Source organism: Micromys minutus (assembly GCF_963924665.1).
Source record: "Micromys minutus genome assembly, chromosome: 21".
Taxonomy (NCBI): Eukaryota; Metazoa; Chordata; class Mammalia; order Rodentia; family Muridae; genus Micromys; species Micromys minutus.
The window spans coordinates 44,069,075-44,096,382 of record NC_137956.1 but is presented as its reverse complement, the minus strand read 5'-3'; the positions used below and the strand labels follow the sequence as shown (position 1 = coordinate 44,096,382).

Sequence of the window (27,308 nt, the reverse complement as noted above, 5' to 3'; positions counted from 1 at the left end):
GACTTTGGTCCTTGCTGTGTTTCCCACTCTAAGGTTCATGCTTGCATTTTCAGGGATTATTAACAACACATCTCCTGTATTAGTTTAATGCTGTAAGCAAATTCTGGAAGTGGGAATTTTCCTGCAGCCTGCCATTGTTCCAGTGCGGACATCTGTGCTGTGTTTACAGCCACCTTGGCGGTGACTTGTAGGGCTTTGCCTTGGGCTTGTGACCTTGGAACAAAGACTGATTATCTAAGAACCCAGCTAGGCCACAGGTAGGTCAGTCCCGCCACAGACCAGAAAGGGCTGTGCAGCTGTGCTAGCCAAGGGAGAACGGTGTAAACCGGGTCTTTGTTCCAGGGGTTGTCAGAGGACTTAGGCATTGTTTGGATAAACCTAAAAGAATCTGCCTGGCTGTTGTCAGTCTTTGAGTTGTAAATAACAGTTTGACATCAAATAAATAAATAAGTAAAGTAAAAAAAGTAATAGAATTATATTTTGTCGGCTTATGGTTTCGTATCTAATTTAAAATTTTGATAAGTTTTTTGTTCTGTCACAAACAATGCCCTTTTAGCCATTTGTGTGGGGGGTGGGGGTGAATGTGTGTGTGTGTTTGAGTGTGTGTGCAAGTAAGTGTGTGTGTTTGTGTGTGTGTGTGCATGTGTGTTTGAATGTCTTTATGAGTGTGTGAGTGTGTTTGAGTACGTGCACATGTGGTTGAATGTCTGTGTGTGTGTGAGTGTGCCCCAGTGTGTACTTGTGAGGTCAGAGGCTGACACAGGGACATCTTCCCCATTGCTTTTCTGCCTTATATTTTCCCAGAGTTTTTCACCTGTATTTCTTCCCTCTCCCCCTCCTTCTCCCACTGAAACCCCTTTTCTCTCTCTCTTTTCTTTATATATATATATATATATATATATATATATCTTCTTTTTGTGTGTGGCCAGCTGATCTACTTACCTTATTTCTTGGGATAGGGTCTCGTTGCTTAACCTAGAACTCGCCATTTTGTTCCACCTCCAGGGTCCGCCTGTCTCTGCTTCTTGATGCCGGGGTGCAGGCACCTTATGCTACACCCAACTTTTTATTTATGTGGGTGCGAGGGTGCTTGCTCTATAAACATAAGCACTTCACCCACTGAACCCCTTTCCTGGTTCCCTATTTTTAGAGTCTTGTTCTTCCAGATGGTCCAAGACTCAGCCATACTGTGGGCTGCTTTAAGAATTGTTTGAGGGCTGGAGAGATGGCTCAGTGGTTAGAGCACTGGCTGTTCTTCTGAGTTCAAATCCCAGCAACCACATGGTGGCTCACAACCATCTATAATAGGGTCTGATGCCCTCTCTTCTGGTGTGTCTGAAGACAGCTACAACGTATATAATAATAAATAAAACTTTAAATCGCTGAAAATAATAAATAAAATGTGTTAAATTATATGAATTTTTTGAACCAAATGTGGTGGCCCGGGCCTTTAACTCTAGAGTATCTGTGAATCTGAGGCCAGCCTTGTCTACATATCGAGTTCCAGGCCAGCCAGGGCTACACAGAGAGAGCCTGACTCAAAAAAATACAAATGAGTTGTTTTGACTTTAACTAGGCCCATGAAGTAATCATGACTGAGCAGTGCAGAAACAGTCCTTGACTCTGGCTCTTCCTACATGTCTGCCTGTGTTCAGATCAGAAAAGGGAGCCGAGAGAGAAACATGGCTAAGGTTCTACATAGTCGCATACACAACACGGGTTCCTGAAGCCCTACTAGGGCCCCTTGCCTGTTTCCCACATTACCACTGTGCGTGTGTTTTCCAAATTAAGTTCAGTTTTTAAATAGGTCTTGACTAGTTAATGTGTCACATGTCAAATGACCAAAGTATGATATAAAGTGCTGGTGACGCCCCTCCCCCCTCTGTTAACCCTGAATCATACACATGGAGTGAGAAGGCTTTATTGATCTGTCTGTATGCTGGGTTGGATAAGCTCTGGAGGAGGCTCTTATCCATTGTGGGTACCTAACAGTATTCCTGAGCTCTGCCTGTCAGATGTCATGACAATAAGAAGCATGTCCAGGCATTACCAAAGGCCCCAGTGGGGGCATTGTCACTGCCGGCTGAGAAATCCTTTATACAAATAGAAGCACAAATGGCCTTCTGGTTTCGTTTTCAGCCCTTCTATAATGGAAAAGCAATGGCCTATACACACGTCCTTTTCCTTTATATCATTATTAATATTCACAAACTGACATATAAAAGTGATATGTCAAGATATATCTTGTTTTCTGTGGTTGGGTCTCCTGTTCTCTCTGGACCATGTACCCTTCAAATAACATACAGGAAGCCCCTCCCATCTGACTTCTCCATCCGTCTGTCATATTGGCCAGTTTTACTTCCCAAAGGTATGCTGACTGCTCAGCTCTTCTAAGAGTAGACCCGCCTCCCTGCCCCAGTGGTGCATCAGTAGTGAGCACGGTGTCAGACTGGGGGTGGGTAGTCCGTGCCTAGAACAAGCCACAAATACCAGACATGGCAATGTAGATCTTGGGTTTTTGTTTGTTTGTTTGTTTGGTGATTTAAGTTTTATTTGTCGGATTGGAGAGATGGCTCAGAGGTTAAGAGCACTGTCTGCTCTTCCAGAGGTCCTGAGTTCAATTCCCAGCAACCACATGGTGGCTCAGAACCATCTACAATGAGATCTGGTGCCCTCTTCTGGCATGCAGGCGTACATGCAGGCAGAAAACTGTATACATAATAAATAAATCTTCAAAAATTTTAATTATCTTATGGTTTTCTGTATATGGGTGTTTACCTACAGGGATGTCTGGTGGCCACAGGGGTAGAAGAAAGCATTGTGTTTCCTGAAGCTGGAGGTACAGATGATTGTGAGCCACCATGTGGGTGCTGGGAATCGAACCCATCTCCTCTGCAAGAGAACAGTATTCTTAACCACTGAGTCAACTCTCCAGCCCTGTAATTTAGATTATAGTGTTTCCCTTAGCACCATGAGATAACCATATAGTAGTCCTCAGATTGGCTCCATTAGGGATGGCGGGGCCTTTAGGAGGTGGAGCGTGAAGGAAGTCTTTAAGTCATTGGTAGCCCAGTGGGTTGCGGAAGCCTCTTCCTCTCTGGACTCCCAGCTATAAGGCACGTGGTTTTCTTCTTGTGTGTGCATCTGTCCTGATGTCTCGCCTCTCCACAATTCCGTGATCTTGAGTAGTTGTCACAGTACAAAAAGCTGGCGAACAAATACATCAGGTTTGTCCACTGGGACAAAATCATCTGGGACCCGGTTTCCTGTGTTTGGTTTGGGCTTTTTCCATTCCCTTGACAGTCTTTGCTTCTGGTCAAAACTTGCCTGCCAGCCTCAAAGGCTGACCTCTGGGATTCTCTGGTGCCTTGGAAATGGTGCCTGTGTAAATGTCGGTATTCTTACCAGAGCCAGAGGGATCGGAGTGGGGCGTACTGTCTTCCTTACTCAGATTTTGTTGGGAAGGACAGCCACAAACAAAGCAAGGTTGGGTGGGTCAGATGACAATACTTAGCCTGGTCAATAGAGGGCGCCAGAGCCATCCTCCCAATCCCCATACTGTAATTACTTTAATAAGTGGTCCTAAACACAGCCTTCCCCTCACAGCTCCTGCCTCTTGTGTTTGTGCTTTTTCTGGAAGATTCATGAGCAAAACGGTGAACATGCAAGACAAATCTTCCTAAAATAGATGAAGATAGATTATTCTTAGAAAGCTGAGCCTCCCCAAGTTTAAAGGAAAATCAAGCAATTCCCCTCACTTTATGAGAGCATGTGCGTGTATTTGTGTGTGTGTGTGTGTGTGTGTGTGTGTGTGTGTGTGTCCCCATCCAGGGAGGTTAGACAGAGTGACAAGTGTCCTGCCATACCACTGTCTCCTTTATTCCTTTGAGCCTCCACCTTTTTCTGTCTCCCTTCCCTATCCTCAGTGCTGGAGTCAGAGGCATGCCCACAGCCACAGCTGACTCTTCACGTGAGTGCCCTGGATTTGAACCTAGTTACCGCTCTTCCTACTGAGCCATCTCCCCAGACCTCCCCATCCTTACCCTTCTGACCAGGCCATTCTCATCACAGAATCAGCTTCTGTGACCGTGTTGACACAGCGAGAGTCTCCCACAGAGGGTGTGTGCAGTGGCGTCAGCCCCTTCCACCTCTGGTGTGAGCATTCTGGCTTGGCATGCCTGTTGGAATCACAGCAGTGACCTCATAGCACAAACTTTGAAGAGGAAAAAAATAAAATAACTTTTCTTCTGCTGTTCCCCCGTCTTCCTGAAGGGCTCGCTTACTGGCTTGTGGTAGTTAAAGGGGGGAAGTCCTTACAACTCAGGGGCACTTGGCAGTTGACAATAAAAACTTGGATGAGAGATGATACAGTTTGTGTAGGGAAAGGATTTGGAAAAACGCTTTGGGAATTTGGCGGTACTCCACCATTGACTCCACCGTTTGGAAGGCAGAGACAAGAGTAGATGAGGTTCAAGTCCAACCTCGTCTACTTTAGAGTTTGACGTCAGGCTGAGCCTCAGAGTGAGACTCTATTCTGACAAGAAGCTGGAGGAGAGGTGATGCGGGAGGCTTGTCTCTTCCAGCTGGTTGCATGGTCGTTAGCAGCTCACAGAATTCCAGCTCACGTTCTGAAATCTGACTGAAATGGTTGCATAAGTGTATAAGGGTCTAAAACAGAGATGCTGGGATGGGAGAGATGGCTCGACAGTTAAGAGCACTGGCTGCCCTTCCAGAGGACCCTGGTTTAGTTCCCAGCACCCATGTGGCATCTCACAACTATCTTACCAGCACTTGCAGGGCTGCATGCTTGAGGTTCACAAACACACGTGCAGATAAGGCATCCATAGTATAAAACAAGAATGAATCTTTTAAAATTACAAAACAAAACACGTATTAAAAACACATGTGTGGCTGGAACGATTGCTCAGCGGTTAAGAGCGCTGATGACTCTTTCAGAGGTCCTGAGTTCAAATCCCAGCAACCACATGGTGGCTCACAACCATCTGTAATGGGATCTGATGCCTTTTTCTGGTGTGCTTTGAAGATAGTGACACAGTGTACTCACATACATAAAATAAATACATCTTTTTTTTTTAATGTAACTTTTTCCTGAAATATTTTCAGCCCTTAAAAAAACATCTTTTTGAGGGAGAGATGGCTCAGGTTAAGAGCACTGACTGCTCTTCCAGAGGTCCTGAGTTCATATCTCAGCAACCATATGGTGGCTCACAACCATCTGTAATGGGATCCGATGCCCTCTTCTGGTGTGTCTGAAGAGACAGCTACAGTGTACTCATATAAATAAAACAAAAACTTTTTTAAAAAGTGCTTTTGAAGCCAGACCATGGGGACACATGTCTTTAATCCCAGAACTCAGGAGGCAGAGGCAGGCAGATCTGGTTTGAGGTCAGCCTAGTCTACAGAGTTAGTTCCAGGGCAGCCAGGGAAACTGTCTCATTTTTTTTTCTTTCAGTGAGCCATTGGCCCCCTTGTAGAGGAACCTTATCTAAGTCTTCTCTTCCAGTCACCTCTGTGAACTAAATCAAAGGTGCCTTAGCCAAGTGTGGGTGCTTGGGAAGCTGAGGCAAGAAAAGTAAGACCTGAGGTCATCTTGAGCCATGTCAGCATAGTGGCTCGTGCTTTCATTCCAACACTATGTAGACCAGGCTGGCCTCGAATTCACAGACCCTCCTGCCCTCTGCCTGGTAGTCATGGCTTCCTGGGGAGTGGAGACCTCTCCCGGCAAGATTTTTCAATATTCTCTTGAGAGTACCAGTGCTAACAAGTTGCAAATTTTTCTTTAATATGTGCTTAGGGCTGGCTCATTTAGCATGTACATAAACATGTTGAGATTCCCCAGTGCAGCCAGGCTTCGATATCAGTGTAGTGTGGCAACAGAGTCGACTTATGTCCGGTTGGGTCACCTCTTTCAGCTGTGTTCCTGGTCAGGCTTCCAAATACAGTATAGCTAAGGACTTAGCCTCAGATTTGAGACAGGGAAAAAAAAAAAAAAGCTATTTGGGTTTTATTCTTTCTTTCCCCCAAGGTGATACATTGTTTCCCCAGGTGATACATTGTTTCTTCCCAAGATAATACATTGTTCCCCCAAGGTGATACATTGTTCCCAGAGGTGATACATTTCCGAACCTCCTGCTTTGATTAGATTTCCACAGCAGTAACTCCGCAGTTGGTTCTTTGCTATCCCTCTACTTGAGTCTAGGTTGGCTGTGTTCTGGCTTTGCGGGGGTCCCTGTGAGGTAAATCCTCTGCCCTGAGCTGTGCTCCCAAGTGAGCCTATGCACTCAGCTATGCGCTGAGCTACTCAAAACTTTTAGTTTAGAAAAATCTAAGCAACCTTTGAGAAAATGGAAATAACGATGCAATGTCCTTTACGTAAGTGTTTTGTTGGAGACAGAGACTCCCTATTTGCCCCAGGCTGGCCTTGAACCTGCCCGATTGGCCTAGCCTGGTTACCTTCCTCTGCCTCCCGAACACTGGGATCGACCACATTTTCCTCCATATCTAGCCTTCTTTTACATCTACCGGCTGCATGCTCTCTGTCCCTTTCTGTGAATATGTGGCTTACTTTAAAACTTTTATGGATTTTTTTTTTTTTTTTTTTTTTTTTTTTTTTTTTTTTTTGCAAGTTGGTAGACGACATGAAGTCAGGTCTCTTCTACCATGTAAACCCCAAGGGTCAAACTTGGGTCACCAGACTTAGCAACAAGTACTTTTTCCGGCTGTCCCATCTCACTGGACCCTTGCTTCCTTTTGTGTTTAATAATAGAGTGTTGCAGGCACGTAGCCCTTCTTCCGTAAGTAGCTTGGTGTTCCTCTCCCAAGAACCAGGCTGTTCTGTGAAGCAATTGCAATGTCTTGGGCTCCCTGAGGGAGCTAGCATCTCAGGTACCCACAGTGCAGCTCAGATTGACCTTCGAATTTTCCCTCTCAGCCTTTTGTCCGACGCTGAATCAGCTCCAGTGTCCTGTGTCTTGAATATCTCGATCGCTTCGGGCAAAAGACTTTTCCAGATAGAGATCATTCAAGAAATTTTCAGAGAGACTGATGAGGCTTATATTAGTCCTTGAAAAAGATTCTAGCATGTCCTCACTGTGTGTCTGGTGGGGGGGTCACATTACATGGCATAACAGATTATCCCAAACTAGTATTGTAAATCTTGGTCACACAGAATCTTGTGACAAGGACTTGTGAAAGTCCATGGGATTTTAAGTGATCATATGAATGGTGTGGGGTGTGTGTGTGTGCGTATGCACTTGCATGCGTGTATATGAGTGCATGTCGAGGTCAGAGGACAACTTCGTCAAATGTTGTTCCCCTGGAGCCATTCACCTTGTTTTTTCGAGCAAACCCCCCCACATCCAAATACTTATGTGGGTCCTGGGAATCAAACTCAGGCCTTTGGAGAGGCAAGCGCTCTGTACCATGCTAACTCCACTGCGGAGTGACTTTTCTTTACAGTTTTTCCGCCATAGTCCCAGCATCCACTGATAATCTTCTAGGCTTGCTCTCTCGGTGGAGAAGGGCGGGGGAGAGACGCCTAAAGGAAACAATGTGTCAGGTCTCCGTAGCAGGAAGAGGTGAGGAGTACTCCCGGTGGTTAGAGGGTTTGACTGCTGTAGGAACAAAGGAAGCCAGTCTGCCTCTGTCTTTCTATACAAAGCCTCCAAGGCAAATATTTGTCTGGAGTCAGTAGCCAGAAACAATTGCTGAAGGGCTGTGTGGGGTTATTACCGTGCCTACTGTTTGCCCAGTGGTACACATGGGTTAAGGAGGACAGATTCCTCTGGCTTGGTTACCTGCTGGCTTTCACAGAGCAGACCAGGGGACTCAGCTTCAGCGGCTGCCTAGATAAAGTCTCCACAGAGTAAAGTCAGCAGCTCATGCCTTTGACTCAAGGAGACACACTGAAACTTGGTAAATAACAGGCTTCCAGGAAGCTTATGAGGAAAAGAAAATTGTGCTAGCACACGAAAACTGAAATGACTCATATGTTTGATCTTCCCCACAAAGCTAAGAATCAATACATTGGTTTTGGGCTAGTGGATAAAAACTACCATCCCCAGAAGGATAAATGTTGACACTCTAAATCCCCCGTGACTGTTAGAGGAGGAGAAGGAGATTACATAACTGCAAATGTATTTATCTCAAGTGTATTAAATATTTCCTCCACAAAACCGTCTTTGAAGGGTAGCTTTGTGTAGCGCAATTTTTTTTATTTTGGTTCTCTATATCTGTACATATCTGTCTGTCTGTCTGTCTGTCTGAGATAGGGTCTCACTATGTAACTCTGGCCAGCTTGAAATGCAAACAGATCTAACTGCTAACGGCATGCACTGCAATGCTTTATTTTAAAGGTTATTTTGTTTTTATTTTATGTGTACGTGTAAGTGCCTGCACGTGTGCCATGTGCTTGTGTACCTAGGGGGACAGAAGATGTTAGATCTCTTGAAACTCAAGCCAGGGACGTTGTGAACAGCCCAAACTCAGGTCCTCTATAAGAGCGACCATCCACTCTTAACTACTGAACCATTCTTTCAAATAAAGAATTAGGAAGGGTTAAAGAGATGGCTCAGCGGTTAAGAGCACTGGCTGCTCTTCCAGAGGTCCTGAGTTTAATTCCCAGCAACCACATGGTGGCTCACAGCCATCTATTGTGAGATCTACTGTCCTCTTCTGACTGCAGGCAAAACACTGTATATAATAAATAAATAAATAGGTTTTTAAAACAAAAAACAAGATTTTGGGGACAGGTATAGCTCATTTGGTGGAGTGATTGCCTAGCATGCACAGGGCTGTGGGTTGGAGCCCCAGCAATGCACAAATATAGGGAGGTGTGCCCTCATAATTCAATGCCAGACCCTGGAAGTGGAGGCAGGAGGAGCTAAAGTTAAAGGTCACCTTTAGCTACACATTGAGACTCAGACCAGCCTGAGATGCATGAGACTCAGGAAAGAAAATGTTGGTGCCCTTTTCTGACGCCTCAGAGAAGTCAGACCTGGTAGACATTGCAGGATCGAAGCAAAGGGACCAGCTACCTCCTGTGGCTTTGCCCCATGGGACATCCGGCTGGAATAAAATATCCTGACAGAAAGCAAATCCTGAGGGAAGGGTCTTCTGGCTTCCGTTTTGGGTTGCATCCCATTATTGTGAACGTGCTGGTGAACTGAGCCCAGGGCTCCACGCATGCTAGGTGAGCACTCTACCGACTCATCTCCTGTTTACCCTCTTTAAAAAAAAAAATCTGGGGCTGGAGAGATGGCTCAGTGGTTAGAGCACTGACTGCTCTTCTGGAGGTCCTGAGTTCAATTCCCAGCAACCACACAGTGGCTCACCACCATCTGTAATGGAATCTGTTGCCCTCTTCTGGTGTGTCTGAAGACAGCTACAGTGTACTTATATATAATGAATAAATAAATAAATCTCTTTTTTAAATCTTTTTTTAAAATCTGTATAAATGTTTCGCTGTGTGTCTATTGTGCGCCATATGCATGCCTGATGCCCTCAGAAGTCAAAAGAAGGCACCAGAGCCCCTGAAATGGAGTTACAGACGGTCGTGGAACTCAGCGTGAATGCTAGGAATCTAATCCTGGACCTTTGGAAGAGCAACCAGTGCTCTTAACCACATCCAGCTCCTTTGTTTTACTTTCTGAGACAGAGTCTCACTAACTTGCTCAAGCTGGCTTTGAATTTACTTTGTAACCCAGATAAGCCCCAAATCGTGTGATTCCCCTGTTTCAACTTCCTGAGTAATTTGGGATTGCAGCCCAGCACTACCAGACCCACCCAGACCTTGTTTACTCTTAACAATCAAGATTATGATAAAGAAATGTAAACCGAAGGGCTTTTCTATGAGCAAAGCCAATAAGCCAACAGTAGCAGCTCCACCTTTTCATGAACAGGCTCGGAGCAGCGTGAATGACTGAGCCTCAGGCCATACTAGGAGGTGTCAGATGTTATGATGAGCCAGAAGAGCCAGACCCGAGAATACACATACTAAGTCAGGACTGGTTCATCGGCTACTCAGTCACTGTGGAGAGCATCAGGGTCTGCTAACAAGCCCACTCTCTCGTTTTTATACAGCCTGCAAGTTAACAACGGCTTTTATGGTAGTGGGGATGGAGCCCCCATGGTAGAATGCTTGCTTAGCATGCATGAAGTCGATTAGATCACCCATCCTCATACAAACAGATGTGGAGGTGCACACCTGTAATCCAGTACCTCGAAGGGAGAGGGAGAGAGAATCAGACCTCAAGGTCATCATTAGCAAGTGAGCAGCATGGTGAGTGGAAAGCAACCGTGGAATACGTCACCCACAACCATGGGTGCCCGGCACGCACACACACATCAAATAGCTCTCACTTTTTAAATGTGCTTAGAGAATGAGATCTATTTTAAGAAACTCTTAAGTTTCCTTGAAGCAACCTGATATCCTCTGGGAAATTGCAAAGGGTAGGTGACAGCTGCTTCCTCAGGGCTTGGAAGGTGGTCAGAGTTATTCAGGAATCAGACCCCGAACTACCCAGAAGGGAGCAGAGAAAACTCAAGGGGAAGCTTTCTCAGAAGGCCGAGGACCGATGAGAGTCTAGGCGGTATAGTGAGATTCTGTCTAAAAAAAATAAATGAAAACAGTCGTATGTGGTGGCGGGCAATCAACAATAAATCGTGTGTGTGTGTGTGTGTGTGTGTGTGTGTGTGTGTGTGTGTGTGTGTGCGGTGTGTGTGTGTGTGTGCGCACGCGCGCGCACTTGTGGGTACCAGAGGACAGCCTCAAGTATCAGTCTTTGCCTGTCACTTTATCCATAACAAGTTCTCTCTTGTTCACCAGTTGGTGTACCTAGCCAGCTGGATTTTGAGCTTTGGAAGACCCTTGTCTTGACCTCCTTCCTTTTTCATGAGCGTGGGGGATTCTAACTGAGTTCATCAGACTTGTGTGATAAGCACCTTACCAAAGGAACTATCTCCTCTAGATTTTAAGTTGCTCAGGGAATTGCTCACATCGACCAGGAACATAAAATACTTATCACTTCTGACCCCCCAAGGAGGACCTGGATACAGACAAGGGGGCTTAGCCATGTGTGGTGGCATTTGGCCAAGTAGTTGGAGATGGGATCACCAACAGAAACCAGGAGAGAGAGAGAGAGAGAGAGAGAGAGAGAGAGAGAGAGAGAGAGAGAGAGAGAGGGAGAGAGAACGGCCCATCGGGAGTGCTCCGAAGCAGTTAGAAGGAAATGAGGCGTTCCATGTTCTCAGAAAGGGTCTCTATACCGGGCTGGTGAGATGGCTCAGCAGGACAAACCACTTGCCACTAATCCTGACAACCTCCCACCTACCCCTCAACCCCTCTTCTCTTTCCTCCCAGTTCCTCAGAGGAAGTCACTGTGCTTTCCCTCTTAACCACTGAAGTGTCTCCATTTCTTCCATCTTCCTCGCCCTAAAGCCCGAGTCTATAACTGAAAGTCAAGTGACTTCATCCTGTGAATTTGTAGCTAACGATTTTATCTCTAGTTTTCCGGTTCCAAGTTATATTTAAAAGGCTAATGAGGTTTTTTTTTTTAAAGCAATGAATTAGCTTGTTTTGCCATCTAGAGCTGCTGCAAAGAGGCCTGTTGGAGCTGTCAAAACAGCTCTTGGCTGGTTGTCAGCAGACACCGGGATATTTAGCATAAAAAGCGCGGGAGGGTTATGACCAGGAAAAATTAACCTTGAGATCCAAGTCCTTGTAGGGCTTATAGGGGAGGGAGCACCAGAAAAGCCTCTACCCTAACAGACAGGAAATGGGGTAGAGGTGGGGGGTGGATCTTGGAAGCTTGCTCGCCAGCCAAGCAAGCTAAATGGTCAGGTTCAGAGAGAGACCCTGACTCAAAGGAGTAAGTTGGACCATGATGGAGAAAGACCTCCAGCTGGCCTCTATCTTGGGTGCACATAGGGGTACGAGTAGGCTAGACCACAACATGGCTAAACCTTCGCGACAAAGATCCAAAGACAAAAGGTCACACCTTGCATGGTTCTGCTTATATGAAGTGTTGTAATTATGCGGTTACTGAAAAGCTGGCCCAGGGAAGTGCTGCTGCCCCCACCGCCCTGTTTTAGACTCAAGCCTGTTTGTCTTTAAAGTGTCCACCAAGGTCTGGAGATGCCCTTCCCCCAACTCTGTAACCAGGAAAGAACAGCAAAACAGTCAGAGAGTAAAAACATTGTATACTTGAGGACAGGAGGAAGGGAAGCCATTCCCAACAGAAGTTACTGTGTTTATCCCATGATGTTAAAAGTGCCTGCTTTTAGGATATAAAATAGAAGCTGGGAAGGTCAGCCACAGAGAGGGGCCTCGGCGGTAACTCCAGCTGGTTTCAGCTGGATATTGTGAGCCTCTGGACTAATGATGTCATCTCTCTGTTTGCTCTATCACCTGAGACCCCCCCCCCCAGGGACCATCTGCTCTGCCCAGGCTTCTAACAGGCACCCCAGCTGACTTTCTAAAACATTTGTTTATCTTAATGTCTCTCTAATGTATGTCTGTGCACCATGCGTGTGCATTGGTCCCCAGAGGTCAGAAAAGATGTCAGATCCCTTGGAACAAGAGTTTTTGGTGGTTGTAAGCCAACATGGGATTGCTCAACCATCGCTCCAGCCCCCAGCTGCTTGTCTTAGAAGCGTTTTGTCAGTCCATTTCTGATGGATATTTGTAAGCCCCTGACTTGATGGTGTTACCTTCCTGTCTGCCCATCTGCCCGTCCATCCATCTATCTATCAATGTTTATTCTTTTATTTTGACTTGCTATATACATAAAAGTTCAGTCATTCAAACACAAAACACATCTATCACGGACCATTCTCTAGATCACACAGCGCAGCACGATCATAAAGACTATTAGAGACAGTAAGTAGGTCAGTAGGGCTGAGGATGGTTGAGGTGGGAGACCATGCGAAGTAATTGTTCATAAATTTTCTTTATTTAAAAAAGAATCCTGTGTGTATGGGGGAGGGGTGGGAGGTGTGTGGAGCACCACTGTGGGAGCACGGAGTTAAGAAGGCTCTGTGGAAAGTGTTCTCTTCTTTCTGTCTTAACCTAGGACCCCAGGAATTGAACCCAGGTTCTCAGGAAATTACACAGCAAGTGTTTTACCGCTGAGTCCTCTGGGGTCTCTTTACATAGCTGTGACTGTCTGGAACTCACTCTGTAGACCAGGCTGGCCTTGAACTCACAGAGATCTGCCTGTCTCTGCCTCTGCCTCCTGAGTGCTGGGATTAAAGGCATGCACCACCACACTTGGCAGAAAGAAACTTTTCAAAAGGATTTTAGGTTTTTTAACCTGCACAAGTGTTTTGACTGGGTGTGGTCTGTGAACCACATGTGTACAGTGCCCCTAGAAGCCAGAAGAGAGCATCAGCTGCCCTTGTAGGTGCTGAGAATCAAGCCTAGGCCCTCCGTAGGAGGAGCAAGTACTCTTCACAGCTGAGCCATCTCTCCAGCCCCAAAGAGTGCTTGGGAGTAGGGTTTGATTTACCTCATAGTGGATGATGCCCCAAAGAAGACTCATTTGTCTTCACTGACATGTGCTTTTATTTTCATTCTCGGTGGCCTCCCGTGGTGCTGTCTCTCCAGTCCCTCCACCGACCGGTAATAACCATCCCTCACCCTGTGATCTGCTTCTGGTCCTTCATTTGGGATGACAGTTGTTCTGTGGCAGATAATATCCGCCCCCCCCCACTCCACCCCCTATTTGACATGTAAAGCGTTGGTGTACTTCTTGGTCCAACGCCAAGGGCTTTCCCTTCCCGGACTTTTCCCATGTGGGTGATTGCTTCGCTCTTCGCAAATGGTGCCGGCATTAGCTAATGACAGGCCCTTCTATTGACATGACTCAACAAGCTGAAAATAACACTCGAGTCGGGGTTATTTCATGCTGCTGAAACAGCTGGACCAGCACAGTTCCCAGGGAAACCAGAGGGACTGTTCAAACAACCTCAGGACCTGGAAGAGGGTCACGTGCCAGCTTCTGTGACTAGAGAGGAGTTCCCACATGATGGGAAGACTGTGGAAAGGAAATGAGAACATAACCAGCAGAGAGTGCATGTGTGTATACATCTATCCACACATGTGAGTGCATATGTGTGTACATCTATACACACATGTGACTGCATGTGTGTGTACATCTATACACACATGTGACTGCATGTGTGTGTACATCTATACACAGATGTGAGTGCATATGTGTGTACATCTATACACACATGTATAGGATGAGTGTGTATACACATGGCTGAGTCCATTGGTGGAAATAACTCCTTAGAGTCTTGTGTGTGGGAAGGAGGCGAGCCCAGAAGCATGTTCTGCTAAGAAGCAAGTTCCCTCCCTGGTGGAGAGTCCCCATCACATTACCCCCAAGTCCCATTCGACATGAAGGAAAGCCTGACCTGCCTTCAACACTGCTTTGCACATGGGCTAATTTCAACCCTCGGGGACAGAGGAGACTCCAGGACACTGTCCTATCTGAGGAACTGGCTTGTTCTGGCTTTGCACTGGCTTCAGTGCTGCTATAGGTAGCTTGTGTGTCCCTTTACCTATATGCTGAAGGCTTGGTCCCAAGGTGGTGCAGACAGGAAGCTGTGGGAGGACGTGGGACCTGCTGGGGTCTGAGGCCATTGTAGGTGTGGGTTTTCTTAATTTTAATTACACGTATTTATTTGTTTATTGTGTGGGGGCACACACATGAAGGTCAGAGGACAACTCTGGGTTGGATTCCTCCTTCCACCCTGAGAACCTGAGTCCCATTCCCATGGGATAGAGGGAAACTGACTCCCATGAGCTGTCTTCTGATCTCCACAGACATGTGCATGCACACATACGCACACGTATGCACACATATGCACACACACAATACATAAGCAAATCTTTTTTAAAAGTTAAAGGATGGAAATACCTAAAGAATGGAAGAAATCTTACCTTTTTTAAAAGATTTTTTTTTTAAGATCTATTTATTTATTATATTTAAGTATACTGTAGCTGTCTTCAGACACACCAGAAGAGGGCATCAGATCTTATTACAGATGGCTGTGAGCCACCATGTGGTTGCTGGGATTTGAACTCAGGACCTCTGGAAGAGCAGACAGTGCTCTAACCACTGATCCATCTCTCCAGCCCAGGAAGAAATCTTTTAACAGGTTGCTCTTGTGCAGACTCCAGGCCTCAACTGTCCTCCTCTGGCCATAAAAATGTTACTGTCTTTGTGACTCAGGGAGGGAGTCTCCCATAAAGAGCATCTCCATCTTGTTTTCGGGAAGAAAAGGCAGCATTGAGTTGTTCTTTCTTACATCTGCTACTCTTCGGGGGTGTTCTTTAAATAATCCGTACACCAAGTAGCATGTTGGGGGTTTGCACAACTGTCTACATGCTTAGCTCATTTGGCAGCAGGGTCTTCTCCCAACATTCACTGATCTGTGACCATCCGGGTGGGTCATTACAGGCAGATTTAAATTAAAAAAAAAAAAAAAATAGACCAAAGAGTACCTGGGAAACTTCAGAGCGGAATAATAGATACATTGTTATTGGCTGGCTTTGAAATCCACCCCAATCCTCTGCTCTTCCGACCAAAGCCGTCTCACCAGTTTCTAGAACAGAGGAGGAGACTTTAAAAATAAAAAAAGAAAGAAAAGAAAATAGTTAAGGAAGGCAAATGTCACCATATCTAAATGAACAAGGCAGTTTCTGCCCTGGGTTACAGAGCGGTTCATCCAGTGCGTCACAGACCTCCTAGTGTGCTTCATTGTCTCAACAGGTTTGAGCCGGAAGCAGAGGCTGCCCAGGCTATAAAGGATTTTGATTTTCTTTTTTTAAATATCCCTATGAACTATCTTCTCCCCTATAATATTTCTGAATTTGACTTTTCTTTTCCCCTTTTCTTTTTTTTTTTCTTGTCGAGAGAGGATCTCACTATGTTTGTATGTATGGGTTTGATTTTTCCCTGTGGAGGTACTGGATTATTTCACCACAGTATTACTTCACCTCTTCCCTAACTCACCACCCCAGACATACTCCTTCCTATCACTGAGGGGAGTCCTGAGGAGTCAGGGTCTGAATTGCCAGGCTGCCCATAGAAGGCACAGCCTTTTTTACAATTATTCTTCCTGTGGTGAGGCGCTCGGGGGGGGGGGGGGGGGGGGGGTTGTTTTCAGGTTTTCGTTTTTGTTTTGTTTTTGTTTTTGGCTGACCTATCTTGAGTCACAGTCCACTGAGGGAAGCCAAGACAGGAACTCAATCCAGGTAGTTACCTGGAGGCAGGAGCTGATGCAGAGGCTATGGAGGGATGCTGCTTGCTGGCTTGCTCCTTATTGCTTGCTCAGTCTGCTTTATTGTAGCATCCAGGACCACCAGCCCCACCCATTATTGGCTGGGAGCTTTCACCAATTAAGAAAACAGCTTACAGACTCGCCTTCATCCTGATTGTACAAAGTCGGTTTCCCAATTGAGGTTCCCTCCTGAGATGGCACCAGCTTGTGTCAAGTTGTCATAAACTGAGCCAGCACAGTGACCAAGCAGACAGATGTGGACCCTCTCCTTTTAGCTGAGGCAGTTAGGGATTCCAACCCACATGGGTTTCCTGACAGTACACAGCCATCCCAGAATGACCGGCTCAGGAACGCGGGCAAACCAGCCGGCACTGGTGTAGAAGCCGGGCTGGCAGGGCCCCTTCTCTGGCCTCTGAGGCCGTGTCATATGGAAATGCATCCTTCCAGGGACCACAGCTATTTGATTCCATGGTTCCTCCCCACCCAGACATTGCCAAGAAATGGATTTTTGTTTGTTTGTTCTTGGTTTCAGGGGAGGGAGGGTTGTTGTTATTTTATTTTTAGGGGGAGTTTCTGTTTGTTTTGGTTTTGGTTGATTGGTGTTTTGATAGTTTGTTTTTGAGGCAAGGTCTGACTATGTAGCCCTGGCTGGCCTGAAATTCACTGTGTGGACCAGGCTAACCTTAAACTCCCAGAGTTCTGTCTGCCTCTGTCTCCGAAGTGCTGGGATAAGAAGGTTGGCACCGCTGTGCCCAACCTGCCAGGAAACTTTAAAGAGGTGCCCACTATATCACGCTGCAGCCAGGATACATTTCCAAAAATACCTCTAGCCCCGTCTCTGCCTGCTCAGTGAATATACCTGGAATCCCTTCCCAGGGCTGCCCACAGCCAGCCCGACCGTTGCCAGTGTCCTCAACCCTCAACGTGGGCGCCTGGAATGCAGACGCTCCCCCACAGAACCATCTGCAGCTTCCTTGCATGAATATCGGGTGTCTTGCCATGACCCCGCCTCCTCTGACCCCTCACAGACGGTGTGACTGCTTTAGTGCCAGGTCACTGGTTGTCTTGGAGCGGGCTAACTTTCCTGACCCTCGCTCTAGAAGAATGACTAGACACAGCTTTCTACAGATGTGCTGACTATAGATGAAATCCAGGGAAGGATGTTAAAGCTCGCTGCTGGGAGACAAGATCATAAAGTCACTAGACGCCCCGGCGGATTCTCTGTATTCTCTTGTGAATCTCTCCCTTCCCTATGGTCTTGCAAGTTGGTTTTAATTAGACACAATCTTTTAGGGAGGAAGAAAAGGCTTTTTTCAAAAGGCGAGCTTCACCTAGGTTTAGAAGCTACATGGTTCACATGGTTTTTAACCTATCATTTTAGAAGGAAATTGTCTGCATGTTCAATGCAAGCCAGTCCCTCGCATAGTTTCATTGCCACGTTTTGCAGAAATCCACAATTAAAAAAAAAAAAAACCTTGAAATTCACTTGGGATTTAGAAACTCTCTATACACGGGAGATGAGGACATGTGGATCCTTCTGGAAGGTCAGGGATCTTCAGACCTATGCTTAGAGGCCAGCCCACTCTCCGGAGTTCTCCACTCCTCTGCTCCCTCCCTGCCCTGCTTTCCTTCATGTTCTTGGGCAATGAGACAGTGAACCTGGATGCCGCTGGCCAGTCACGCTTTTCCTTCCCTTCCCCAGCTAGCCTCCCCCAGAGCCCAGAAAGACTGTGGGAAAGACCTCCATCCTGTCTCAAAAGAACCCGGATCAATGTGAGAGCGTCTGATGCCGAGGCTAAGGAAGGCAGGGACTGAGCGCAGCTGTGGACCCCGAGTCTCTCCACAGGGAGGCGCTGATCTGCATTATTTTACCTGAGTTTCTTCCTTAAAACTGTGTGTGTGTGTGTGTGTGTGTGTGTGTGTGTGTGCTCACAACCGTCTTTAGTGAGATCTGATGCCCTTTTCTGGTGTGTCTGAAGACAGCTACAGTGTACTTATAATAAATAAATAAATAAATCTTAAAAAAAAAAAAGATTGGGATGTATGAAAAAGCCTGTGAGCCGTCTGTGAGCAAGCCTGTGGGGCGTTTTTTTTAATTAGTGATTGCAGTTCCATCTCTGAGCTCGTGGTCCTGGGTTCCATAAGAAAGCAGGCTGAGCAAGCCATGGGAGCAAGTTAGTAAGCAACATCCCTCCATGGCTTCTGCATTAGTTCCTGCCTCCATGTTCTTGCCCTGTTCTAATTCCTGCTCCGACTTCCCTTAGTGATGGACTACAGTGTGGAAGCGTATGACTAATAAATCCTTTCCTCATCAGCTTGCTTTCTGATCGTGGTGTTTCACTGCAGCGATAGCAACCCTAACTGAGTCAGTATCTAAGATCGCACACTTAAGCCCTGGTGTGTGGAGCAATCTATGGGAAAGGAGAAAGGAAAAAAGGGGGGGAGAGAAGGAAGGGGAGGGATGGGGGAATGAGGGAGGGGCTAGTCCCTGGAACTGCCCTAGCATGGGGACTGTGACCCCCTTGCCCTGCCTCTTCCCAGCACTGCCAAATGACAGGTCTAGATGCAATCCATATGTCTTTGTTCTTAGCTGGCGCTGGACCTCCCTGTCTGGGACCACACACTTGGAGAGCCAGGCTGATTGCAGCTTGCCAGCCAAATCTCCCCTGCCCCTGTTTGTAAATAAAGTCCCCATGAAGCCTGGCCACACTACAGTAGCCACAGGAATGGCTGGGACAGAGACTTGTATATGGGACTCAAAGTCCATGACATTCGTCACACAGCCATGGCGAAGAGGAGTGTGCCAACTTATCTGCAGCACGTCATTTCCCTGAGCATCATGGTCCTAATTACAGGCACGGATTCCTGACCCTCCGTTTTACTGCCAAGGACTCTGAGAGCGCAGATTGTGCAGAGCACTTGGTTATGTTTGGCGGAGGGGGTAAACATGAGGCCGGTGACCTCTGCAGAGTTCCCTGGAACTTGGTATACTGGTCACATCGTTCTCCATGGTGTCACCATTTACCAGTGACTGGGCACAGACAGCAGGCCACATGCAGATCTGCTTTAGTGAGTCTATCCCAGTTCTTTACATGAGCTCAGAAAATTAATTGTAAAAAAAATTATTTACAAAGTGTCTGTGGTGACAGGTCACAGGTGCTGCCTAATGTTGCCCAAAGTCTTTAGACAAATCTTAACACCCACCTCATATCCAGATTCGTGTTCCACTGCGTGCTGGGAATAACAGAGTCCTGTGGTATATACGGCCTCCATATAGGACTTGGTTTGATCATGAAATGTCAGAAGAGTCTTGAGTTCTTAGTGCCACCATAGCTGAGAAAACCCCACAGTGGTACTGAGGAAGGCCGGGAGTACGTGACAGCCTTCAGAGTAGGAACAAGACCCATATGGCTTGAAATCTGCTCTCATCAGGCAATTTGGATACTCTCCACATAGGAACAAGACCCCTAAAATCCCATACATTTTTGAGACCAGAAACAGAGAGCCCATGTTCCCTATTAGAGATGCCACCAAGGCCCGAGGCCCCTGGGAGCCCTCTCCGGTGGGTGCGTCCCAAGGCTCTTCTGTAGCTCCCTCCCCCCCCCCTCTCTCTCTTTAAAGATTTATTTATTTTATTTATTCATATGAGTACACTGTACTTGTCTTCAGACACCAGAAGAGGGCATCAGATCCCATTATAGATGGTTGTGAGCCACCATGTGGTCACTGGAGATTGAACTCAGGACCTCTGGAAGAGCAGCCAGTGCTCTTAACCACTGAGCCATCTCTCCAGCCCCTGCTGTAGCTCTTGAAGGTTAACCAGTAAAATCTCTGCAAGAACATCACAGAGTCGGAGAATGTGGGGATTTAGTTGGCTTCTCCGGTCTTTGCTTCAATTCATCCTTTTCTCAGGCAAGATGTAGCAACATTGAAGCTAACAGTCAAGTCCTTCCCCCTCTTCTTCATACCAGGCAGGCAGCCCACTCTGGTCTATCCGGTTCCGCTATGCTAGCCGGGCCCTCCATCAGCAGTGTGAAGGTGCCCCCTAGTGGATAAATGGAGGTGGTTACCGTTCGTGCCGGTGAACTGAGCAGGTGTGGGGAGGCAGCAGGTTGGAATCAATGTGGTTCCCAGAAGGAAATGCACCTTTCTCTTTCAGTCTCCAGCGTCATGTATTAATAATTTGATTTGTTATGGGGGGGGGATATGTCGGACAAAACTCTACGTGTGAGCCTGCACGTGTGCGTGTGTACGGATTTTCCGAAGCAGAGCTTGTAGAGTGTGAAGCAGGAGCTGGCAGGCATTTTTCTGTGAAAGTGACTATTTTGGGCTTCTTGCAGGAGGCTGTCTTTTAAGCATGAAATCACAGGCGACGGGCAAGGGGAAGAGAAGGGCCGTGTCTGACGGCTGCATGAAGCCGGTTGTGTGAGCTGGAGTCATAGCTCCATTAGTAAAGTCTCGCAAACATGAGGGCCTGAACTCCATCCCCAGAATTCACCTAAGAAAACCGGCATAGTGGTTCGTGCAGGTATGGGGAGTCGGAGACAGGAGGTCAGAAGTGACAAACCCCAGGTTCCAGTCACACACACCACCGCCGTCAACATTGACGTCATGGTCATCAGCTGATTGTAGTCACATTGTAGTCACAGCCATCGTTGGTCAACTGTGTTGAACCAGACCTGAGTAGTGTGTCTAACACACGGCAGGTTTAATGGCGCCGTGCCTCTCTCCTATCTGTGACCTAAGTGCCCAGCGCCGTACACGATTGAGAGTAGGTGCTCAGGGAGCACGTTGCTAACCCAGATGTTAGCCAAACTTGCCGCAGAATTTCCCAGAATTCACTGAGTGACAAACGGCTGTGCTCCTCCGGATTGGCCATTTAAAGCATCCCAGCTGCCGTCCCCGATTTCTTTTCTAATCTGTCTGTCTACAGTGAACCAGGCTATGGTGTGAGAGGCCAGTAGGCCAAATGCTTTGTGTGGCACAGAGAAAGCCACCGCAGAAGGGGGAGGCTGGCCCGGGTGGCACGGACTCGGGGGAGGGAAGCCTCCTGGGATATATAATGCACATGCCAACTGCTGCACGGCTTAGAGATGTGTGCGTGCGTGTGTGTGTGTGTGTGTGTGTGTGTGTGTGTGTGTGTGAAAGTTTTGTTTTGAAGATTTACTTTTTTATTATGTGTAAGTGGGGGGTGTGTCCACACGAGAGTGCGTTTGTAGGTGTGTACGCATGTGTATGACATATACAAGTTCTAATGGGCACTCTGACTAATGACTTTTTCTGTGTTCCTCTCTTTCTTTCCTCCCCTCCTCTGCACCACCTCTGCTACTTCGCAGGTCTTGGGACTGCTGGTGTGGACGCTCATCGCTGGCACCGAGTACTTCCGAGTCCCTGCTTTTGGCTGGGTAATGTTTGTAGCTGTCTTTTACTGGGTCCTCACCGTCTTCTTCCTCATTGTCTACATCACCATGACTTACACCAGGATTCCCCAGGTCCCCTGGACCACAGTGGTAAGGATCCCTCAGGGGTGGCACCTCCCCAGGGCCATGAGATGGGACAGCAAGTGTCTTCTTGTGGATTCGGGGTCACTTCCGCTCACGTGGGGCAGGCCAGCGCTAGAGAAGCCAGCGTCTGTGTATGGTCCCTGACTACCCGATGGCCTGAGTGTGAAGCCAGCGCACCTGAAAACAAACAGCTTCCCAGGCAAACTGGGTCAAGGAAAAGTGGGTTCTGTCACCATACATATCGTCACCTGCAAACAGGTGTGTCAGGGCAGCGGTGTCCCCTGATCCTCCTTCCTTCTAACTCTGTACATCACAGTTTTGCGTGGGAGGCTAAAGAAAAAGGGATGTGACGGGGCTGCTAAACACGTGGGGTCCGGGTGAAACCAGAGTGTGGGAAGCCTCGGTCTCTATGCCCTATAGCAAAGGAAACACACAGTGTAGTCGGTAGGCAGAGGACCTACCTGGCGTGTTCGTTCATGGTCTTGTATGTAAACCCCAGCACCACCGAAATGCAGATAAAATAAAGTAAGTGTCTTCCCAACTTGGAAACAAGAATAGTTAAGGGGTTTGAATTTTTGTCGTGGCTCCGGAAGAAGACATGATGTGTCCAGCCCCTGGGTCATGACTTTAACTCTGGGAGAGCTTTGACCCCCTTAGCTGGGATACACCTGTGCCCAGGAACACCTCCTAGCCCCACAGAGAGCAAAGACCCTGGAGGTGACCAGAGTTCCTGGTCTGGAAGGAGTCAAGTTATTTATTCTGGGTCACGTGTCTCAAGGAGCGCTGCTGGTCATCTCAGGGGTTTACTTAAGTCTGCAGACCTGCTGCCCCTGCTGATTGACTTGTCTTGGGTGGCCTCTAAGGAGCCTTTTTGTCTTCAGAAGCGGAGAGTCAGTTCATACCCTTGATCCCCACGTTCAGGAGGCTGAAGCAGGGTGGCTTCCAGTTCCAGGCTAGCCTGGGCTACCGAGGGAGACTCGAATACCAAAACCCAGGGTTAACTACATGGCTCAGCAGGGATAGGTGCTTGCCTCCAAGACTGATGCCCAGGGTTTGATCCCTGGGAACCACACGGTGGAACGGGGCCACCAAGTCCCCAAGTTCTCTGACCTTTACGCGCACACACAAATGCACAAAATGAATAATACATGTAATTAAGCATTTTTGATCCTAGGAAGTACTGTGCATAACCAAGGATCATCAGGTCAGTTTAAAGCTTAAATCTGGGGCTCAGTGGGGGCATTGGCTGCTCTTTGCAGAGGACCAGTGCTCAATTCCTAGCACCCACCCGACAGCTCAAAACTGTCTCTAACTCCAGGCCTAGGCAATCTGATGTCCTCTTCTGGTCTCCAAGGATACACTGCACATACGTGATACACAGACATATTGTATTCAGGCAAATGCACACTAAATAAAAGTAAACGAAAGTAAAAGGAGAGGAGGAAGAAAAGTTTGCTTAAGTTGGTGCTCAGATGGTTTAGTTGACAAAGTGCTTCCCATAGAAGCCCAGGGGGTGGCAAGATGTCCCAGCAGCCGGTAAAGGGATTTGTCACCAAGTCTGGCAGCCTCAGTTTACTCCCTGGGTTGCACATAGAAAGAACATGAATGTTGTCCCCTAACTTACACACACACACACACACACACACACAGAGAGAGAGAGAGAGAACATAAGTCTGACTCTGTATCACTTGATCTTTGGTAGTATCTTCCTTGCTGAGCTAGTGCCCTCTGCTACAAGGAACTTTTTTTAAAGTATATACTTATATTGTATGTGTGCACGCAGGAGCTCAGGGACATCAGAAGAGGCATCAAATCCTCTGAGACTATAGAGTTACAAGTGGTTATGAGCTGTCATGTGGGAGCTAGGAACCCAACCCTGGTTCTCAGGAAGAGCTCTTAACTGCTGAGCCACCTCTCCAGCCCCTGACATGGGACTTCCTTAAAACACTACACCTGGCGGAGAATGGGTCACTCCAGAGGGTTGGGGTAAACTGCCCCCCAGGATGGGAAGTTGCTCTCAGTCACTTCTTACAAATCCTCATTGGAAATCGGTGTCTAGTTCTGGCCCATAGCAACTGAACGAACCTTCTCCTGTCAGAAAGAAGACATCCTTAAACCGAGGGCCCCAGTCACAGGCTGGAGGCTGAACAAAGAGAGGCAAGCCAGCCAAGCCTTCATCTGTGTGCACCTTTATCTCAGAGAATACAGAGGGCTTTCAGAGCAAAGCTGGATGGAATTTCAGAAGGGGACTCTGGCCTCCCTCCTCTTCCCTCCACAAAGAGCAACTGGCCACCTTTGTTCAGATTCTGTGTTCTCTGGAGCACCGGAATGTTTGAGATCCAACAGGAGCTAGAGGGTCAAGCCAGGAGTTTGTACCTGGGTCCCGGGCATTTATTTACAGCAGCAGGGTAGCAAGATACTGTGGGCCCCCGTGCTCCTCCTCCTGCTCCCTCCTCCTGCTCCCTCCTCCCGCTCCCTCCTCCCGCTCCCTCCTCCCACTTCACCTCCTTAGCCATTCTTTTGGCTTAACCTCTGGAGCCACCCGAGGAGCTGGTTTCTTTGTTTTGCTGTGGAGCTGGTTGCTTTGTTTTGTTGTTTGAAGTTTGAGACAGTTCCCACAGCCCAGGCTGGTCTCTCACTATGACCTTGAACTTCTCCCTACCCCCACCTCCAGAGCGCTGGGATTACAGGCATGCACCCATGACACCTGGGCTACCCAACACAAGGGATGACGGGAGCCATGACGGCACGCAAGCATTCTACCAACTGAGCTACATCCTAACTGGGGCATCCTCTTTTCCTTACCGTTGTTCAGTCCAAACTGGACTCTGTTTAGCTACCATTCGAACAGATTTGATTTTCTTTTTAATGTCTTAGGTGAGTTTTCTATTTCGTTTGAGACAAGGTCTCCCTGTGTGGCCCTGGCTGTCCTGGGACTGAAGGCGTGAGCCACCATGCTTGGTCCCCAACCATTAATCATGAAGGTACATGTCCCTCTCTAAGTCCCTGGACAGGGAGCCAACAGTCACCGGGACCAGCCGGGGAAATGAAACCTCTACTCTTTCTTTCTAGACTTAAGCGACTAAAGGCAACGTATTAAGCGGCATGTACTAAATACATAGCGTCCATTTTCCTTCTCAGTCTTAGAAAACTGAGATGTAAATTTTCACTTGAGAACCTCCGTCGCTGGTGGCCTCCTGGGCTGGGGCTGCAGTGTCACGCCCTCCTCTTGCCAGCTGCCTCCTCTTGGCCTTTTCTTGGTTCCCTCACACAGCGGGGGTACAGTTCCTGCCTGTGGCCAGGTCCCCTTCCCTCAACCGTCTGCCCCTCTCCACAGGGCCTGTGCTTTAATGGCAGTGCCTTCATCTTGTACTTCTCAGCCGCCATAGTGGACGCGTCTTCTGTCTCCCCAGAGAAGGAAGGTCACAACTTCAACAGCTGGGCAGCCTCCTCGGTGAGTGAGTGAGTTCTCCCGAACGCCACCCATATCCTCCTGAAAGTTCCTCTCCAGGCCTGCCTGTCCGGGATGGGGGGAAGGGGTGTTACATTATATCAGGGAAGGGGTCTGTGTTATCTGCAAGATACAAAGACCACTTGCAGTTATAACAACAATACAGCATTGTCTGGTCGATAGTCCACAAGGCAATAAGACCCAGAGGCTGGGCTTGGAGTAAGTACCTGCAAGAAGGAGCCAGAATAAGCCAGCTGAGGAGAGCGAAGGTGTGACCTGTGGTTGGGACCCTTGTAGGCCAGAGTGTAAATCTTTAGATAACAGTGACAGCCTCCCTCCCAGCCTTGCTCCTGCTAACAGATTTATATACAAACACAGGCTGGGTGTATACTGCAGCCTGAAGTATAAGAGCTGGTGGCATACACCGGAGGCTGAGCCCTGTCTAAGGTGACCTGAACTAGATTAGGTGCCCACAGCTCCATCATGGCCCCTCAGTGAACTCCCTGAGGAGTTCTCAGACCTGTCCCAGAAACCGGCGAGGCCAGAACACACCAGAAAAGGAAACGGGAGGGTTGACCCAGTCCGTACTGCTGTGTGCCGCCACACCTAAGGGTGTGAGTTTGGCCCTAGGGACCTGCGTGGTAAAAAGGATGAGCAGATGTGGATCCCCAGGGTTGTTCTCTGACAGACACATACATCATGATGATGGTGGTGGTGAAGCTTCAAGAAAAAGGATATTGAAAGAATCAGGTAGATTCAGAGAAGGAACGGTAGATAGAATCCAGGGCTGTTTGAGCACCAGGGAAACAATCATTTGCTAATCAGGTCACGTGCTGAAGCTCTGTCTGTATCGAACTTCGTTCTCCACAGTTCTTTGCCTTCCTGGTCACCATCTGCTATGCCGGAAACACGTACTTCAGTTTCATAGCCTGGAGATCCAGGACCGCACAGTGACTCTCCCTCCCCGGATGATGGAGAAGACACACCAGGATGGATCTCACTGTTTAAAAAAAAACAAAAAACAAAAAAACAAGACAGGGGTTGGAGAGATGGCTCAGCGGTTAAGAACACTGCCTGCTCTTCCGGAGGTCCTGAGTTCAAATCCCAGCAACCACATGGTGGCTCACAACCATCTGTAATGGGATCTGATGTGCTCTTCTGGTGTCTGAAGACAGCTACAGTGTACTTATAGACAATAAATAAATAAATCTTTTTAGAAGATGAAACAAACAAACAAACAAACCAGTTGTAGCTATAATGTATATTGTCCCAGAATTGTATTTAACTAATGTTTTTATATCTCAGTTAAATTAGCTCCCAGTGTCTTGTTACAACTAAGCTGGACATTTACTTTGCGAGTGCTGTGGCTTCTAAGGAATCCTGAGGTCTCCTGACTTCCTCCTGGGCTTTATTTTCTTACACAATGTATAAATAAATTGCTAAATGTTAAGAAAATGGAAGTTTGTAAAGCTAACATTTGAGATTGCATTTGTTTCGTATGTGTGTCTGTGGTTGTGTGTTGTGTATGGGTGTGGGGGTGGTGCACACACTGAGACCAGGAGTGAGTTCTCTCCTTCCACTCTTCACAAATAAAATTCATAACTTCAGTCTTGGCTTCAGGATCCTTTGTCCACTGCTCCATCTTACTGGCCCAAAGCTGACTCTTCATTATAAAGATTTATTTGGATTTTTAATTGTGTGTCTGTCTGTCTGTCTTTGCAGGACATCAAATCACTGTAGCTGGTGTTTAGGAAGCTTTGAGCTTGGATCCCCTGCAAAAGCAGTGTGTGGCGGTTCTTACCTGCTGAGATACCTCGCCAAAGCTAAGGTTGCAGATACCAGATTAAAAGATGCAGTGCCTCAGCTGTGTGTGACTGATAAGGGACACGCCCAGAACCTGGGTACTAGGAAAGCTTTCTGACTCACAGGGCTGCTCAGGCAGCCATATTTGTCAGCAAGCACTTGTCCTTAATCAGCAGGACAGGGTGGCAGGAGAGACCCACAGGTGCCAATGACTCTCACTAACTCACACCCTGGAGCTATTC

At 47.5% G+C, this 27,308-nt stretch overlaps 1 protein-coding gene across 1 annotated transcript in view; it reads left to right on the top strand.

Moving 5' to 3' along the window:
- Positions 1 to 26,659, top strand: part of CMTM8 (CKLF like MARVEL transmembrane domain containing 8) — a 51,479-nt gene extending 24,820 nt beyond the window's left edge. Inside the window, exons 2-4 of the mRNA XM_080934109.1 lie at positions 21,645 to 21,818; positions 25,150 to 25,266; positions 26,134 to 26,659. Of these exons, the coding sequence (XP_080790235.1) occupies positions 21,645 to 21,818; positions 25,150 to 25,266; positions 26,134 to 26,217 (375 nt within the window). The 3' untranslated portion in view covers positions 26,218 to 26,659. The remainder of the gene's footprint in view (positions 1 to 21,644; positions 21,819 to 25,149; positions 25,267 to 26,133) is intronic.
- The last annotated feature ends 649 nt before the right edge of the window (positions 26,660 to 27,308 follow it).